Below are 17517 nucleotides of genomic sequence, written 5' to 3' on the forward strand. Positions count from 1 at the left end.
GGTTCGAGAACAATGAAGTGAGCAGCAAGTCCGCTTAACGGAAGAACAGTTGAAGAACAGGGCCCAGCATCATTTGCAAACGGCACAGTCGTACATGCACAGTGGTTCGGCCCTATGCCTCCTCTTGAATCCGAGTACAAAAGAAGTCGACAAAATTTCACACAGGATGGAAGGAGTGGCAGAAGATGTCTACCAAGCTTTCCGGGTAAAGCACGGCACGACGGCAGAGGAATTCATCAAGTAGTGCCAGCGAATCGCAGAAATGCAGCCGAAGACACTCCCATGAACGAAGTATTACGGAGTGCCGGATGTGGTCACTGTGGAAGTTGTGGAGGACTACCATGAGCTCACCTCTCTGAGTTCAGATTGTAAGGGAAGAGATACAAACAGTGTATGGCCGCCAGAAAAGTCGGACCGAGTACGTCACCAATGACGACGTCAGACGTCAGGAGGTAATATGGTATGTTGAAGAAGAAGTCTATCGATCTATGACACCAATCTCCGCCACTAGTAGGACGCGCCGCCAAACGTGAACCCAGCGTCGGCCAACGAAGGTACAACTCCCCCATCAAGTAAAACGCTCACAAAAGAACAGAGAATTGTAGCACATATAACAACAGGATATGTTTTCACTGTGGGCATCCTGGACACGTCCGCCACTGCAGATAGACGAGACGAGTGTTTGACGACTATTACGTTGCCAGACGTCAACCATCAGAATAATCCTATCCATGCCAGTCAACTGCAGACGATCATAGTCAACATGTGGGACAAAGTCCACTGCCGTACACTGGATTATTTCTCTCCCAATAACGCCACAGCCAATTCCCGCCACCGTACAGAGGTACAAGTCACTCGCCGACTTCAAGAAAAGTGAGAGAGGCTACGATGAATGAAGGTGATGTCGACCTGGGTGAAAATCCCCGATGGGCGACAGTCACCACCACGTCATGAAATCTGTCTGATGTCATCGTCGACAGGCAGCCTAGCTGCTTATTTTTCTATGACATTGAATACCTATTGTCGCCAGATAAACAAGACTACATTGCGGGACAGAAGGTGAACAGCCACAACTCATCCCTAAACGTATGTGCGTAGTGACAGGCGAAAAAGCCGGGTAGGGTAACTTAGTGTCATAAACAAAGAACTGTCCTCCGCTACCACAACAGACAATACAGGGAACGAAGCTACAGTCGAAATGCCAATAGGATCCTGACAGAGGAACAACGTGGGCAAATGATAGCTGCTCTGCGTCAATTTTCAGATGCTTTCAAATCAGGAGTGGCGAAACGACAGACCAAGCAGCCCTTGGTAGAATACCATGTCAACACAGGGCCGCACTGGGTAGCCGCGTGGTCTAGGGCTCCTTGCCACGGTTCAGGCGGCTATCCCCGTGAGAGGTTCGAATCCTCACTCGCGCATGGGTGTGTGTGTTGTCCTCAGCGTGTTAGTTTGATTAAGTGATTTGTAAGCGTAGAGACCGATGACCTCTGCAGTTTGGTGCCATAGGAACTTATTACAAACAAAATATCAACACAGGTGGGTGATAATCCACTAATTATCCAGCTGGCTGCCGTACAGATAATCCGGGAGGGTGTGGAGAAGATGCTGCAAAATGACATCATCGAACCTACAGAGAGTCCTTGGTCCTCTTCTAGATCCTCGTGAAGAGGGAGGATGGCACATGGCGTTTCTCCATCGACTGCTGACAACTGAACAGAATCGTGAACTAAGATGTCTACCCATTGCTGCATACTGATGACACCCCAGTCTACTTGAAAGGAGCAAAGTGTTTCTCAGCTATGGACATGTAGACAAGCCACTGGCAGTCTGACCGGTGAAATTCTATCTTCACAACTCCTGACACCCTACATGTATTTAAAGTTATGCCGTTTGGGCTGTGTAACTCTCCAGCCACCTTGGAATATATGATAGACAACCTGCTTCGTCGCCATAGATGGACGACGTGTCTTTGCTGTCTGGATAACATTGTCGTTTCTCCGAAGACATTTGGAGAACATAAAATGTGTTCAAACCACAGGTCTCCTCCTGAATCTGAAAAACTACCTCTTTCTCGAAATACAAATCTTGGGACATACAGGTAATTGCGAAGGAGTCCGTTCGAGTCTAGAGAATGTAAGTGCAATCATAGATCTTCAGCTCCCCAGAATATTCATGGTATGACAAGTCTTCCCAAAATGTGGTCGTACTACCGGCGTTTCAAAAAAGACTTCTGTACCAACACACGTCCCTTGCAATAACAACTGCAAAAGACAATAGATTTTCATGGAATGAGGTGCAGAAAAGGTCTTTTCTCGTCCTTAATGAGGCGATAACATCATCTGCAGTTCTAACATCGTATATGAGACAGAGAAAGAATTTATCACTAGCCGTTTTGGTACAGGTGCAATTCTAGTAGAAATTCAGCAAGGTGTTAAAAAAGTGGTAGCTTACGCTTCCAGATAACTCTCCAAGACGAAATGCTCCAACACTGAGAAACAGTGCCTTGCAATTGTGTGGACCATCAACGAGTCCCGGCCGTATTTATTTGGCAAACCATTCACCACTGTAATGGACCGCCATTCTCTCTCCTACGAAATTAGAATTATATATTAATACCTTCAGTTGCTGACGGGCGTTGATATACACCAAAGGGGACAGGTGAAAATGTGTGCCCCGATCGGGACTCGAACCCGGGATCTCCTGCTTACATGGCAGACGCTCTATCCATCTGAGCCACCGAGGGCACAGAGGATAGTGCGACTGCAGGGACTATCTCGCGCACGCCTCCCGCGAGACCCACACTCTCACCTTATATGTCCACACACTACATTCGTAGTGTTCCTACCCAACACACTCCTTACTCGTGGAAGACATTTTTACCAAGTCCCGTAAGAGTTCGGGTAATATTTGTGCATCCGCACAGAATAAGAAGGTCATGGCCGGTATTGCCAGAACTATATATTTATATGGATATGGTCTGTGGGTCTCGCGGGAGGCGTGCGCGAGGTAGTCCCTGCAGTCGCACTATCCTCTGTGCCCTCGGTGGCTCAGATGGATAGGGCGTCTGCCATGTAAGCAAGAGATCCCGGGTTCGAGTCCCGGCCGGGGCACACATTTTCACCTGTCCCGTTGGTATATATCAACACGCGTCAGCAGCTGAAGGTGTTAATATATAATTCTAATTTCGTTCTAGACGGCTGCTGGTCATGAATGGTGTCTGTTCTTTCGGACATATAAGTATATTCTCTCTGCTAGCTGACTAGCCTGAAGGATCCGTCTGGGGAATCTGGTACCAATTCCACCCTCAGTAGCGCCATTCCACCGAACTGGAGTCGACCTCTTGCGGAGGGTCCTGAAGCCGACAAACGCGAGTCGGTGGATTCACTGATTATCTCGCCCACTGTGTGTCACTAGAGCTGTGGCGACCGCTGAAGCTCTGGAATATTGCAAAGTTCCTTGTGAAAGACGTCACTTTGAAACACGGAGAGCCCCGTGTGACGATTTCTGATCTCTGAAAAATTTTCCTGTGGACAATAGTATCAGAGATAATTTCGCGTTGCTATATCGCTCACAGGGTGCCACTGCCTGTGATCTACAGACGTATGGGCTCAGATAACGCTGACAGATATGCTCTCGATGTGCACTAATGTCGAACAGAGAGCCTGGGATACAGTGATGCCCGTCGTGATGTTCACATACAGCAGAACGAGTTATTTCCGCACCATGGTCGGGAGGCCGCAACGACAATGGATAGTGTTCCCGTTGGAACTGGACGACTGAGGATACCTACGTGAAATACTTCATCTTCGCGACGGAAAAAGCAAGACAGCTAGTTCGCTTACAGCCCCTGGACGCCAAGGTAAAGGACCGAAAGCGCTGCAGTGTCTAACACCGACCATTGAGATACAGCTCAGCAGGCCTGGTGTTGATAATAACGCATATGCGGATAGTAGGGCTATCGGAAAAGCTAATAGAATGCTACTTGCGGTCGTATCATATCATTCATTCCTTGGTGGACGTGACACAGGGAGTCGAGAATTATGACACTTCATCTAGGAGACGAAAGCGGAGAGATATCATGCTCCGTATGAAACCCTGCTACAGTCCAGACACGCACATCGGCGATGAGACATTCAACGATGCAGAAGTGGTGAATGGTTTGCCAAATAAATACGACCGGGACTCGTTGATGGTCCACGCAATTGCAAGACACTGTTTCTCGTTGTTAGACACACCCACTTGACTTGGTGCTGCAGTCGGCTCCAATGAGAATTTCTGAAACAACAGATCGATGTTTGCGCAGCAGGGGTAACGTGCGATGTGTTACACCGAACGCAGTGCGGCGTGCTGGTTGCCACCGCCGGCTGACGTGCTGCAAGTAGCCAGTGTAAAGCCGACCACCACATCGTTGTTGAAATATGTTTGTAAAGTTTGCTGATTAAGTAATACTCGAAGTGTGTATAAAGACTAGTATTCTGGAGTATTCGATTTTTTTTGTGGTTGTACGGTGGTTTTAGTAATAAACGTCGTTTGAGTTCTAAGTGTTGTACTTCGCTCACGACACTGCCTTCGGATTTGAATAAAAAACACCAGTTGGCAGAACACTTGGAAGCACACGATTAGTTAGAATAATGCTAGACTAACACTTTCTTTCAACTCTTCTTAAGTGCAGTGAGTCACCCATTTACCGTGTAATTAGAAGTTATCGTTCCACGTGTCAAGCGGCGAAAAGTAATAAAAGTAAAGAATACCGATAACATTTTTGTTTGTATTTAGGCGCAAGACTGAATCAGAGCAGTTTAACTATCATTGTGACTAGTAGCGTTGTATCGTGATGTGTCATAGAACTGCTGCATCTACTGTTTCAGTGTGAATATTGATTATAAAATAATAATAATCTGCCCAAGACTCATGTTCCACTTCCGATTAATAGCAGGCTCTCATTCTATTTCTTAATATTATAGCATTTCAATATGAGACAATGATATAGGCAACTATTAACGAAATCTTCATTTTCCGGGCAATAAAATAGTACATACGTGTAAGCCAGGAATCTCAGTATTAAGAACTGTGTGTATTACAGTCGTTGGCCTGATGAGAAGTGGAGGCATTTGAGTTGTAGTGTTATCAGCAGCCCACGCATTGGACAGTAAGTCCCTAGTGGGGCTACTGCTAGTCTCTGACCAGAGGTGCAACATTTCGTGCCATCCCGCGCCGTTGATGTGAGACAATCAGTAGCCACTCTAGGGAATTACTGTCCCACGTGTGGGCTGCTGTTAGCGCTACAACACAAACGCCTCCGTTTGGAGTGGTGCGATGACCAGGTATCGTGGACTGCTGTGAGTGACGTCGCATTGTGTTCAGTGTTGAGTCGCAGTTCTGCACAGCCCCAGAGTGTTACGACATAAAGTCAAGCGCCGGCACCCCAGTCGGGAACGATAGAGAAGAGGTGGCTTTGACAACACGTCAGCCAATCGCACGCTGACCGACCCCTCTCCAGGACGACAACGCAACAGCAGCGGCCCCTACGTGAAGAGGACATGAGCGCCTCGACCGACTGGCGACGCCCCAGTTGAAAAGCAGCTTCGGGTTAGGTACTTGTATAGAAGCATCAACCCTAGACACTACACTTGTGCTATCTACGTAGCACAAACCTGCGATTGCTTATTTCATATGTCGCACTTTGCTTGCGACACATCCGTGCAGTTGCAAAAGTTAAGTATTGTTTCTATTATTATTGTAATAAAACTCACTAATACGATTTGTTTGATGTGTTTGTCTACGAACCGAGTACGCAGGTTTCCTAGACGCCACATATTTGGCGACGAGCATGGAAACGTAATACACAGGAGCGTCGTCGACGAGCGCGGCTGTGAGCCATTACCCAGTGTTTCGGAGAGGCACACCAGTGTAGTTCCTGGCGCTGGTGTGGCGAAGCATTGGGCATGCCTTGATACTTCACGTTAGGGGCGGCAGGAATTCAGAGAATTCTGGCGACGCAACAATACGTCACAGAACTTCTCGGTCCTCATGCTGCTATCTTTCATGAGACTGTATCGCGCTGCTAATAGAACAATAGTACACACATGGCATGTGTCTCTATGAATAGCCTGCGTGATGCTGAGGTCCTCCCATGTCCAGCAAGATACCAAAATCTGTCCCCGATAGAATATGTGTGGTATCAGCTCAGATGTCAACTCCGTTCTGGTCTCAGCATTCCAGCGCCAGTTAGAACAGTTGTAAGCCAGCTTGCCTCAGAAGGGGAAGTAATGGTTTTGTCCTAGTCTTCCAAACTGGATCAAGACGTGCATCGGGACTAGAGGGGGTGCTGTGTCGTAACGGGTCTCGTACTGCCGAGTTCACATCTGCCCTTCTGACAGCTGCAGCTCATCGTAACTACTGCACCGAAAGGACCGCAGATCCATTACCCAAAACCCAGTCAAATACAACCTGGACCTCAAATCACATCTCAAGGTAGGGGTGTGGATCATAAACGGCATGCACACACAGCAGGAATACTGTCGACTGTTCCTCTGTTTTAAAATATTGTGACTAAAGCTTTAGCGCTTGATATTTATTTCATACGTGACATGCCAGTTTGAACGTTTTACTTCTGATGAAGTTGCCGAAACATAGGTCAAAAGACTTCATTTTTGCGACCGAGGGTTGTTATTCCTTTAGTTTTACATCTACCTGTGCTTTTTGGGGAAAACACTCTTTGCCGCAGGGGTCAGTCTGAAAGTCAGCAACAGTTGGTGATGGGGAACTGATCACCCTGTGGCTTGCATTGACTGTTACACACACCGCACCCTACGATATCATTAGCTAAACTTACGAGTCCTAATCATTGTTAAGGCAACTGCTATCGCCGTCGAAACCAACCGAGATCAAAAACCTTTGTAGTGAGGTTCAAGTCACCACATGACACACGCGAGATCAATGATTCTGCAGTGTTGTTATCCCTCCCATGTATTATTTTTGTCGGAGAAGACTCAAAGCAAAACTGCTGCGTGGCAGGGAATTACCATATGTCTTACAGCAACATCAGTGAACTATTATTGGCCTCCAAGAGCCAACTTTCTGCGCATCTCGACGATAACCGCAAGTGCTCGATATGAGCCTGGTCAAAGAAAGGGCTTCTGCACATCATCACAGCGGAAGTAACGAACGGCTTCCATTAATCGGTAATACACTCCTGGAAATTGAAATAAGAACACCGTGAATTCATTGTCCCAGGAAGGGGACACTTTATTGACACATTCCTGGGGTCAGATACATCACATGATCACACTTACAGAACCACAGGCACATAGAAACAGGCAACAGAGCATGCACAATGTCGGCACTAGTACAGTGTATATCCACCTTTCGCAGCAATGCAGGCTGCTATTCTCCCATGGAGACGATCGTAGAGATGCTGGATGTAGTCCTGTGGAACGGCTTGCCATGACATTTCCACCTGGCGCCTCAGTTGGACCAGCGTTCGTGCTGGACGTGCAGACCGCGTGAGACGACGCTTCATCCAGTCCCAAACATGCTCAATGGGGGACAGATCCGGAGATCTTGCTGGCCAGGGTAGTTGACTTACACCTTCTAGAGCACGTTGGGTGGCACGGGATACATGCGGACGTGCATTGTCCTGTTGGAACAGCAAGTTCCCTTGCCGGTCTAGGAATGGTAGAACGATGGGTTCGATGACGGTTTGGATGTACCGTGCACTATTCAGTGTCCCCTCGACGATCACCAGTGGTGTACGGCCAGTGTAGGAGATCGCTTCCCACACCATGATGCCGGGTGTTGGCCCTGTGTGCCTCGGTCGTATGCAGTCCTGATTGTGGCGCTCACCTGCACGGCGCCAAACACGCATACGACCATCATTGGCACCAAGGCAGAAGCGACTCTCATCGCTGAAGACGACACGTCTCCATTCGTCCCTCCATTCACGCCTGTCGCGACACCACTGGAGGCGGGCTACACGATGTTGGGGCGTGAGCGGAAGACGGCCTAACGGTGTGCGGGACCGTAGCCCAGCTTCATGGAGACGGTTGCGAATGGTCCTCGCCGATACCCCAGGAGCAACAGTGTCCCTAATTTGCTGGGAAGTGGCGGTGCGGTCCCCTACGGCACTGCGTAGGATCCTACGGTCTTGGCGTGCATCCGTGCGTCGCTGCGGTCCGGTCCCAGGTCGACGGGCACGTGCACCTTCCGCCGACCACTGGCGACAACATCGATGTACTGTGGAGACCTCACGCCCCACGTGCTGAGCAATTCGGCGGTACGTCCACCCGGCCTCCCGCATGCCCACTATACGCCCTCGCTCAAAGTCCGTCAACTGCACATACGGTTCACGTCCACGCTGTCGCGGCATGCTACCAGTGTTAAAGACTGCGGTGGAGCTCCGTATGCCACGGCAAACTGGCTGACACTGACGGCGGCGGTGCACAAATGCTGCGCAGCTAGCGCCATTCGACGGCCAACACCGCGGTTCCTGGTGTGTCCGCTGTGCCGTGCGTGTGATCATTGCTTGTACAGCCCTCTCGCAGTGTCCGGAGCAAGTATGGTGGGTCTGACACACCGGTGTCAATGTGTTCTTTTTTCCATTTCCAGGAGTGTATTTCTTATCGATGCCGAAGCCATCTTCTTTGCAAGGAGGAGCACTAACACAAACAACATCAAATGCAACTATTTCAGGAATGTCTCTCTGCGGACGTTGCAAATTTACCTAACCCAACAGCCTTGCGCACCAAAAGCCGTAATGCACAGATACTCCAACAAAGATTTCAGTTGGTGATAAATCAATTCGTCGACTGGGCGACTAACTTTCAATCCAAACAAGATACAGCCTATCGTTATTACAAAGAGGGTGGTACCAGTAGCTCTGTCACCGATCTTGGTGTAGGTAACAGCCGTAAAGCAGCCACCATCTGCCTGATGCCTCGGCGTCTTTCTGGACAGATATCTTAAATGTGGCCAACACAAAGAAGAATACGTGGCAGGGTTCTTGGAGGCTTCGGTGCTCGACACTCCACTCTACGCTGCTCGTCCATGCTGCTGATGCTAAGCAGAAAGCCTTGTATGCAGTATGCAGTACTTGCTTGGGGAAATAATGCCATCACCCGTATCAGACCACTGCATATCATCCATTACAGGGTTCTTCCTCGAGACTATCCATCGCGAGAAGTGTACCTACTGGATGATGCACCGTGGTCAAAAGAACGACATCGAGAAAATACAAGGAAATTCTGCAAACAGGCTTCTTGCTCCGGCGATATTATACATAAGCAAGGGATTGGAGAAAAGAGCAGGTCACGCACATTTTCAAGAATGGTCGTAGGACAGAGGCACATTATTATAGGCCTACACCACTGCCGTCAACATGATGTCCGCAAACAGAGAACTTGTGAAACTCAGCTTGCTCTGCTCCTGTACCAGATCCACAGTGCTATAGCACTCAGGTTGATGTCATGTTCCTAGACTTGAAGAAGGAATTTCACTACGTCTTCGATTGTAATGGACAAGAGCTTACAATTCGGCATTCTATAAATCAAATTTGGAAAGTAAGCAAGTCAATGCGGTATTTGTTATAAATTTTATGGAAGAAACGAAATAAAATTATGAGGATGATTCGAATGAAAACCTTAAAAGTTCCACAAAATCTCGAAAAATATGATGCTGTCGTTGCAGCATGTGCAGGAGCGGTGAAGGAAGTGCTAAGTCCATGACGCTCCACAAAACTGTAACACCTACCAACTCCACCGTTAAAGCCTGTTAAGTTCCACTGCAGCCCTGGCTTACAAGCGTGTATTTGAATCATTTTTGTATTAATTCCAATGCCATTTTGACGGTGTCCTTGAATCCAATTCATCTTCTAGTTTTGGCCATTTTGCATTCAGTCCTCTATTTGCAAATTTAGTCTTCTTCATTTTTTCAGTTCTTCTTTACTAGCCCGCCAATCGCGAATGATTTTTTCTGTTGGAGGAGGGCCTAAATGCCGCTCAGCTGCTGTTTCCATGTTCTTCTGCATGTGCTGTTACTTTCAATTTATAGCCCGCATCATATGAATACCTTTTATTTTTTTTCCATTTCGAAAGTAGCCACTAACAATAACCGATAACAAAAATCACGTTCAGTTCAAGTTCACTGATATTGTAGACTGCAACGATTCGTCATAGTTCATACAGTGTTCTGGGTTTGTGATGACTGGGCGGGAGAGACACAGTTTTAGCGAACTTGTGAATCCTCGCATCTCATGTTCGAAGCATCTGTGCACTGCTGCTGCCAATTGAATCAAATGTTGCCAGACAGAGAAAGGTTTCTCGCGGCATCGAATGTACAGGGTGTTTTACTAAATGTGTTTGCCTCTGTAAGTTACGAAGTAATAGGCGACGGTAATATTTATTGCGGTAGGTCACCAGAAGAGACGTTACACTGCGGAGCTATGAACATAATTTTTTGTGTTATTATCCAAAGAGTTACAACAAAAAGATACAATTTTTAAAATGGAACAATTGTTGTTTATACCATGCACTGGAATCAGTAACATCAGCTATGAATACATCAATTTAAATTAGACTCCTATTTAGTTTGGGAACTACAAACCTTCAAAGTTTCGCGGACAGATACCACACACGCTGCGCATAACGCGATGCGCCTTCTAAATGTGGTGCGGCCGAGTTGTAACGCCGCCGGTGTCACGGAGCGAGAAGCTTCCTCGATGCGCTGTTAGACTGCCGTCTGTCGCCGCTCACGGACGCATACCCGACAATTCGATCCACACAAACAAACGGGGCTCAATATACCACAGTTACCGACATCGGATGAAGATGGCATACACGAACAACGAGTACGTTGACTTGTTGCTGATGCTCGGCGAGTGCCGACACGATGCCACTGAAGCAGCCATGTCGTAAACCGTGAGATATCCTAGGCGAAGAGCTCCGGCAGCCATTACGTTCTTACGTGCCAAACAACGACTCCGGGAAACAGGCAGCTTGGTAATCCGCCGCAGTACCAGACGAAAACTGCAAGAAGTGAGGAGACGGAGGTGTTTGTTTTAGCTGCAGCACACCACGATCCTCATGTCAGCTTACGAGCCGTTGCTGCAGTCTCAGGTGTCAGTCCCACATGTGTGTGGCGCATAGTACACGGCCACAGGTTTCATCCGTACCGCCTGTCACTGATGCAGGAGCTGCATGGGAACGACTTCCGTGCGAGAGTTACATTTTCTGAATGGGCCATCCGTAATTTCACGTGGAGTCTTTACAAGGTGTTATGTTCTCTGATGAGTCCACGTTCACAAATCATGGTGCAGTGAATCGCCATAACGTGCACTACTGGGCCGCAGACAATCCTCGGTAGGTACGACCTGTCGACCGCCAACGTAGGTGGTCTATTAATATATGGTGTGGAATCCTTGGGGATGAAATCATCGGTCCACACTACTTCCCAGGTACACTGACAGGTGAGTTACATCGCGCGTTTACAGTCGACAGTTTGGGCGGTCTCCTTGAACATGTGTGTCTACACACGAGAGTCCGTGTGTGGATGCAGCACGATGGTCACCCAGCCCATTCTGCGCGTTCTGTTGCGGAAGAACTAAACAGGAAGGTGGTTGGGGCGCCACGGTCCTCATTCATCGCCCGCAAGGTCGCCAGATTTTGTGGAGATATGTAAAGGATCGTGTTTACGTCACTGAGATCACATTCCCAGATGATCTAAAACGGAGCATCGAGGACGCATGTTGCTCCGTGACACCGGCGATATTACATCTCGTCCGCATTGCATTGTGCATTCAGAAACATGGACACACATTTGAACATCTCATTTACATCAACTTCCCACCGCCAGAACATCCATCACCCACAACACAGCCATGTATTATGTACAGCGTGTGTTATCTGCCCATGAGACTTTGAAGGGTTGTAGCTCCCAAACTAAAAGTGATAGGAATGTAATTTAAACTGATGTATATACAGCTGGTGTTACTGAGTCCAGTGCGTGATAGAAACAACTATTGTTCCATTTTAAAAATTGTATCTTTTTGCTGTAACTCTTTGGATAATAACACAATAAACTACACTCCCGGAAATTGAAAAAAGAACACATTGACACCGGTGTGTCAGACCCACCATACTTGCTACGGACACTGCGAGAGGGCTGTACAAGCAATGATCACACGCACGGCACAGCGGACACACCAGGAACCGCGGTGTTGGCCGTCGAATGGCGCTAGCTGCGCAGCATTTGTGCACCGCCGCCGTCAGTGTCAGCCAGTTTGCCGTGGCATACGGAGCTCCATCGCAGTCTTTGACACTGGTAGCATGCCGCGACAGCGTGGACGTGAACCGTATGTGCAGTTGACGGACTTTGAGCGAGGGCGTATAGTGGGCATGCGGGAGGCCGGGTGGACGTACCGCCGAATTGCTCAACACGTGGGGCGTGAGGTCTCCACAGTACATCGATGTTGTCGCCAGTGGTCGGCGGAAGGTGCACGTGCCCGTCGACCTGGTACCGGACCGCAGCGACGCACGGATGCACGGCAAGACCGTAGGATCCTACGAAGTGCCCGCTCACGCCCCAACATCGTGCAGCCCGCCTCCAGTGGTGTCGCGACAGGCGTGAATGGAGGGACGAATGGAGACGTGTCGTCTTCAGCGATGGGAGTCGCTTCTGCCTTGGTGCCAATGATGGTCGTATGCGTGTTTGGCGCCGTGCAGGTGAGCGCCACAATCAGGACTGCATACGACCGAGGCACACAGGGCCAACACCCGGCATCATGGTGTGAGGAGCGATCTCCTACACTGGCCGTACACCACTGGTGATCGTCGAGGGGACACTGAATAGTGCACGGTACATCCAAACCGTCATCGAACCCACCGTTCTACCATTCCTAGACCGGCAAGGGAACTTGCTGTTCCAACAGGACAATGCACGTCCGCATGTATCCCGTGCCACCCAACGTACTCTAGAAGGTGTAAGTCAACTACCCTGGCCAGCAAGATCTCCGGATCTGTCCCCCATTGAGCATGTTTGGGACTGGATGAAGCGTCGTCTCACGCAGTCTGCACGTCCAGCACGAACGCTGGTCCAACTGAGGCGCCAGGTGGAAATGGCATGGCAAGCCGTTCCACAGGACTACATCCAGCATCTCTACGATCGTCTCCATGGGAGAATAGCAGCCTGCATTGCTGCGAAAGGTGGATATACACTGTACTAGTGCCGACATTGTGCATGCTCTGTTGCCTGTGTCTATGTGCCTGTGGTTCTGTCAGTGTGATCATGTGATGTATCTGACCCCAGGAATGTGTCAATAAAGTTTCCCCTTCCTGGGACAATGAATTCACGGTGTTCTTATTTCAATTTCCAGGAGTGTATGTTCTTAGCTCCGCAGACAGTGTAACGTTTCTTATGGTGACCTACCGCAATAAATATTACTGTCGCCTATTACTTCGTAACTTACAGAGGCAAACACATTTAGTGAAACACCCTGTATGTCCATTTTTAAGACTGGTGGGAAATTTAAATCAATCACTGGACTTTTTATATTAATCTCATATGTGAATTCTGGAGGCAATTTTTCGAAGGAGAAAATGAGTCTTATAGTCTGTAAAATACGATAATAGGTTCCTCACCATAGGTATTACACATAATTTTATGAGCCTCAGCCGCAGATTTCTTCATGTTAAAGTTGACATATTCAATCGAGAATAACTGTACGATGCCATCACAAGTCGATTAATATTTTGATGGACTTACATTTACAAATACGTAAGCTTATTGTATGGAAATTACTATGTATCTTCTGCACCACCAATTGCCGCTGTTGTCATCTATTGAAAAACGGCGGAAGCATAGTTCTAGAGCTAATATTTTAACGATACGACGTCTTGTATATATTTCAGGCATTTGAATATAGCTACATAGCTAGAGCTGTGCAACGATAGCAAGGACGAGATAAAAGGATAGTCTACAAGTAATCCAAGCTACGGCAGACAGCGTGACAGGTTATTGCCATGCCAACAACTTTTTTACTATTTGTGACTTCATTTAGAGAGGTGCCTGGTAATGGGGAGCCACTAGAGAAACGTAACGTTTACCTTTTGTGAACCGCAGTTATATTTCTAACTCAACATTAGTACTAATATTACTCAGCTTTCATAGCACATACATCACGTAGCAGTCTGAGTACAAACTGAAGACACAGCAGTGCTTGTGGTGGCGGAAGTGGCATTTCTCGGAAGAACGCCTTACCTGTCGTACAGGAAGACCAAGGATCTGCACTGCAGCGTGCGGTGATTTATGTAGAATTCCTTGATATGCTTCTCTTTAGTTAGTGTAGCTACTATTTTCTGTTTCCGTGTATAGTCAACAAGTTTAGTGGAAAATATGCACTCTTAGGAGTATCTGAACGCTGCACTGCTACTAATTTAAAACACGCGCTATGGAATGGGCGGTACAGCATTGGGGAACATCCTGTAGGTGCTTCTTGTGATGTAGTGAGGCAGAGGGAGTGAGCACTCACCTCAGTTTACCAACAGGCAGATCTTTCCGATAACAACCAACGACGCCTTTTCTTTCGACTAGGCTCCAACTTCAGCCAGCTCGTGAACGACAATTGGAGAGAGTTTTGGACGGTGCTGAAGCCCACCTTCCAGGAGAGGTTCGGACTGCTGTTCCTGGAATTCGCCCTCAAGGTCTTCCAGAAAGTCCCACTCGACGACGTCTGCCCGCGATAACAGGAGCCGGCTGGCGGCGCCAAGTGTAACAGGTTCTCTGTGGTTCCTGCACTGTACGTATCTTCAATAAAGCTAATTTCCGAGCTGTTTGTCTTTACTGTTTACTGTTTTGCTACCGCGTCCACCCCTACAGAAGGTGTACATTCTGTAAGTAACATTATGAAAAGCACCAGTTTGCTTTTCATTTATTATAATGTTGTTCTACCAAGAACCGACGAAAGATTCTGTTAACATAACATTTTTATGTTCAGTATCGACGGATACTTATTGGAAACGTGTGTTCAATGAAGCTGTGATGTAAATTAGACATCTAAACACCCGTAGTGAAGCTGTGATGTAAATTAGACGTTCAAAACATACAAGTACACACGAGATTGCATTGACTGTGGCTCCAGAAAAAGAAAAAAGAAACAACATTAATATTTTTATGTTCCATATCGTCAAATACTTATTGGAAACGTGGGTTGAATATATAAAGTTATCACACTCTTTCATCGATCGCAGGTTTCCCATTGTGATTTTCATCCGTAGTTAGAAGACTGCGCGAATTAAGAATGTGAATTGTACATCTGGGATTTAGAAGCATATTTCTCTAAGGGAAAGATTGATACGGCCTCCAGGAAAATAAAAGAGAACTTTGGAGAAAACAGAAGCAGCTCAATGACTATCAAGAGCTCAGGTATAAACCCTGTACCGCACAAAGAAGGGAACGCTGAATGACGGATGGAGTATATAGAGGGTTTGTGCAAGGGAGACGAAGTTGAAGGCAGTATTAAAGGAATAGAAGAGGATGTAAATGAAGATGTGATGGGAGATATGATACTGCGTGAAAAATTTGACAGTGCACTGAAAGACCACCTTCGAAACACAGCCCTGGAAGCAGAGGACCTCCGTCAGAGCTACTGACCGTCTTTGGAGAACCACCCATGACAAATGTCCTTCATCTGGCCTGAAAGATGTATGAGACTGGTGAAATACCCGCAGACTTAGAAATCATGTGCCGGCCTGTGTGAATATTACCGAATTATCAGTTTAAAAAGTCATAGTTGCAAAATACTGACACGAATGTTTTGCAGAGGAACGGAAAAAAAGTTGTAGAAGCTGACCTCGGGGAAGATCAGTTTGGATTCGAGCGAAATGTAGGAACATGCGAGGCAATACTGATCCTACTACTTATCTTAGAAGACAGGTTAAGGAAAGGCAAACCCAGGGTTATCGCATTTTTAGACGTACGTAAAGCTTTTGACAGTGTTGACTGGAATACTTCTCTTTGAAATTCGAAAGGGGTAAAATACAGGGAGCGAAAGGCTATTTATAACTTGTACAGAAACCAAATGGCAGTTACAATAGTCGAGGGGCGTGAAAGGAAAGCAGTGGTTGAGAATGGAGTGAGACAAAGTTGTAGCCTATCCCCTACGTTATTCAATCTGTACAATGAGCAAGCAGTAAAGAAAACAAAAGAAAAATTCGGAGAAGGAATTAAAGTTCAGTGAGAAAGAACAAAAACTTTGATGTTTACTGATGACATTGCAGTTCTGTCAGAGATAGAAAATGTCTTCGAAGAGCAGTTGAACGGAATGGATGGTGTCTTGAAAGAAGGATATATGATGAACATCAACAAAATCAAATAAGGATAATGGAATGTAGTCGAATAAAATAATGTGATGCTGAGGGCATTAGATAAGGAAACAAGACACTATAAGTAGTAGATCAGTAGGATCATGCAGCACAGAAATCTGAATTAAGCCAGTCTTCGGACTGAAGACCACAACAACAAGTAGCATCCATATGCACATCGCAGATATTAACTGATGATGGCCCGCATCTCGTGGTCGTGCGGTAGCGTTCTCGCTTCCCACGCCCGGGTTCCCGGGTTCGATTCCCGGCGGGGTCAGGGATTTTCTCTGCCTCGTGATGGCTGGGTGTTGTGTGCTGTCCTTAGGTTAGTTAGGTTTAAGTAGTTCTAAGTTCTAGGGGACTTATGACCACAGCAGTTGAGTCCCATAGTGCTCAGAGCCATTTGAACCATTTTTTTGAACTGATGATGACCTAAGTAGAGAGGATTTAAAATGTAGAGTGGCAATGTCAAGAAAAGCGTTTCTGAAGAAGAAAAATTTGCTAACACAAAATATAGATTTCAGTATTAGGAAGTCATTTCTGAAAATGCTGTTTTTGTTTGGTGTGTAGGCATGTCGGGAGTGAAACATGGACGGTAAATAGTTTAGGCAAGAAGAGAACAGAAGCTTTCGATATATGGTGCTACACAAGAATGCTGAAGATTAGATGTGTGGATCACATAACTAATGAGAAGGTACTGAACAGAACTAGGGAGAAAAGGAATCGGTCGGTAGGACGCATTCACAGAAGTCAAGAGATCACCAATTTAGTATTGGTGGCAAGTATGGAGGATAAAAATTGTAAAGGGATACCAAGGGATGAGTACAGTAAGCTGAATTAAGCCAGTCTTCGAACTGAACACCACAACAACAACAAGTTGCATCCATGTGCACACCCGTAGATATTAAAATACTGTACACCACTTTAACCTTTTTTGGCACGCCAGAATTCTGACGGTAGGATTACACCGAGCCTCAATTTTAGTCTACTGAAGTCTAATGCAGTAATAAAACATTCCACAGATTATAGGGAAGCAGCATCTGACCGTTAACAGATTGCACTACAACACAGCCTCTCATATTATTCATACGTTCCTTATGTATCGACTGTCTGTCGTAATTATTGGAAAGAATTTTGTGAAATTTTCTGCAGAATGTTTCCG

At 46.9% G+C, this 17517-nt stretch overlaps 1 protein-coding gene across 3 annotated transcripts in view; it reads left to right on the forward strand.

Moving 5' to 3' along the window:
- Window positions 1-14805, forward strand: part of LOC126203594 (uncharacterized) — a 106459-nt gene extending 91654 nt beyond the window's left edge. For all 3 annotated transcript variants that reach the window (XM_049937955.1, XM_049937956.1, XM_049937957.1), the window contains one exon: window positions 14587-14805. In XM_049937955.1, the coding sequence (XP_049793912.1) occupies window positions 14587-14738 (152 nt within the window). In that variant the 3' untranslated portion in view covers window positions 14739-14805. The remainder of the gene's footprint in view (window positions 1-14586) is intronic.
- Window positions 14806-17517: the final 2712 nt, after the last annotated feature.

This window comes from Schistocerca nitens, chromosome 9 (genome assembly GCF_023898315.1).
Source record: "Schistocerca nitens isolate TAMUIC-IGC-003100 chromosome 9, iqSchNite1.1, whole genome shotgun sequence".
NCBI lineage: Eukaryota > Metazoa > Arthropoda > Insecta > Orthoptera > Acrididae > Schistocerca > Schistocerca nitens.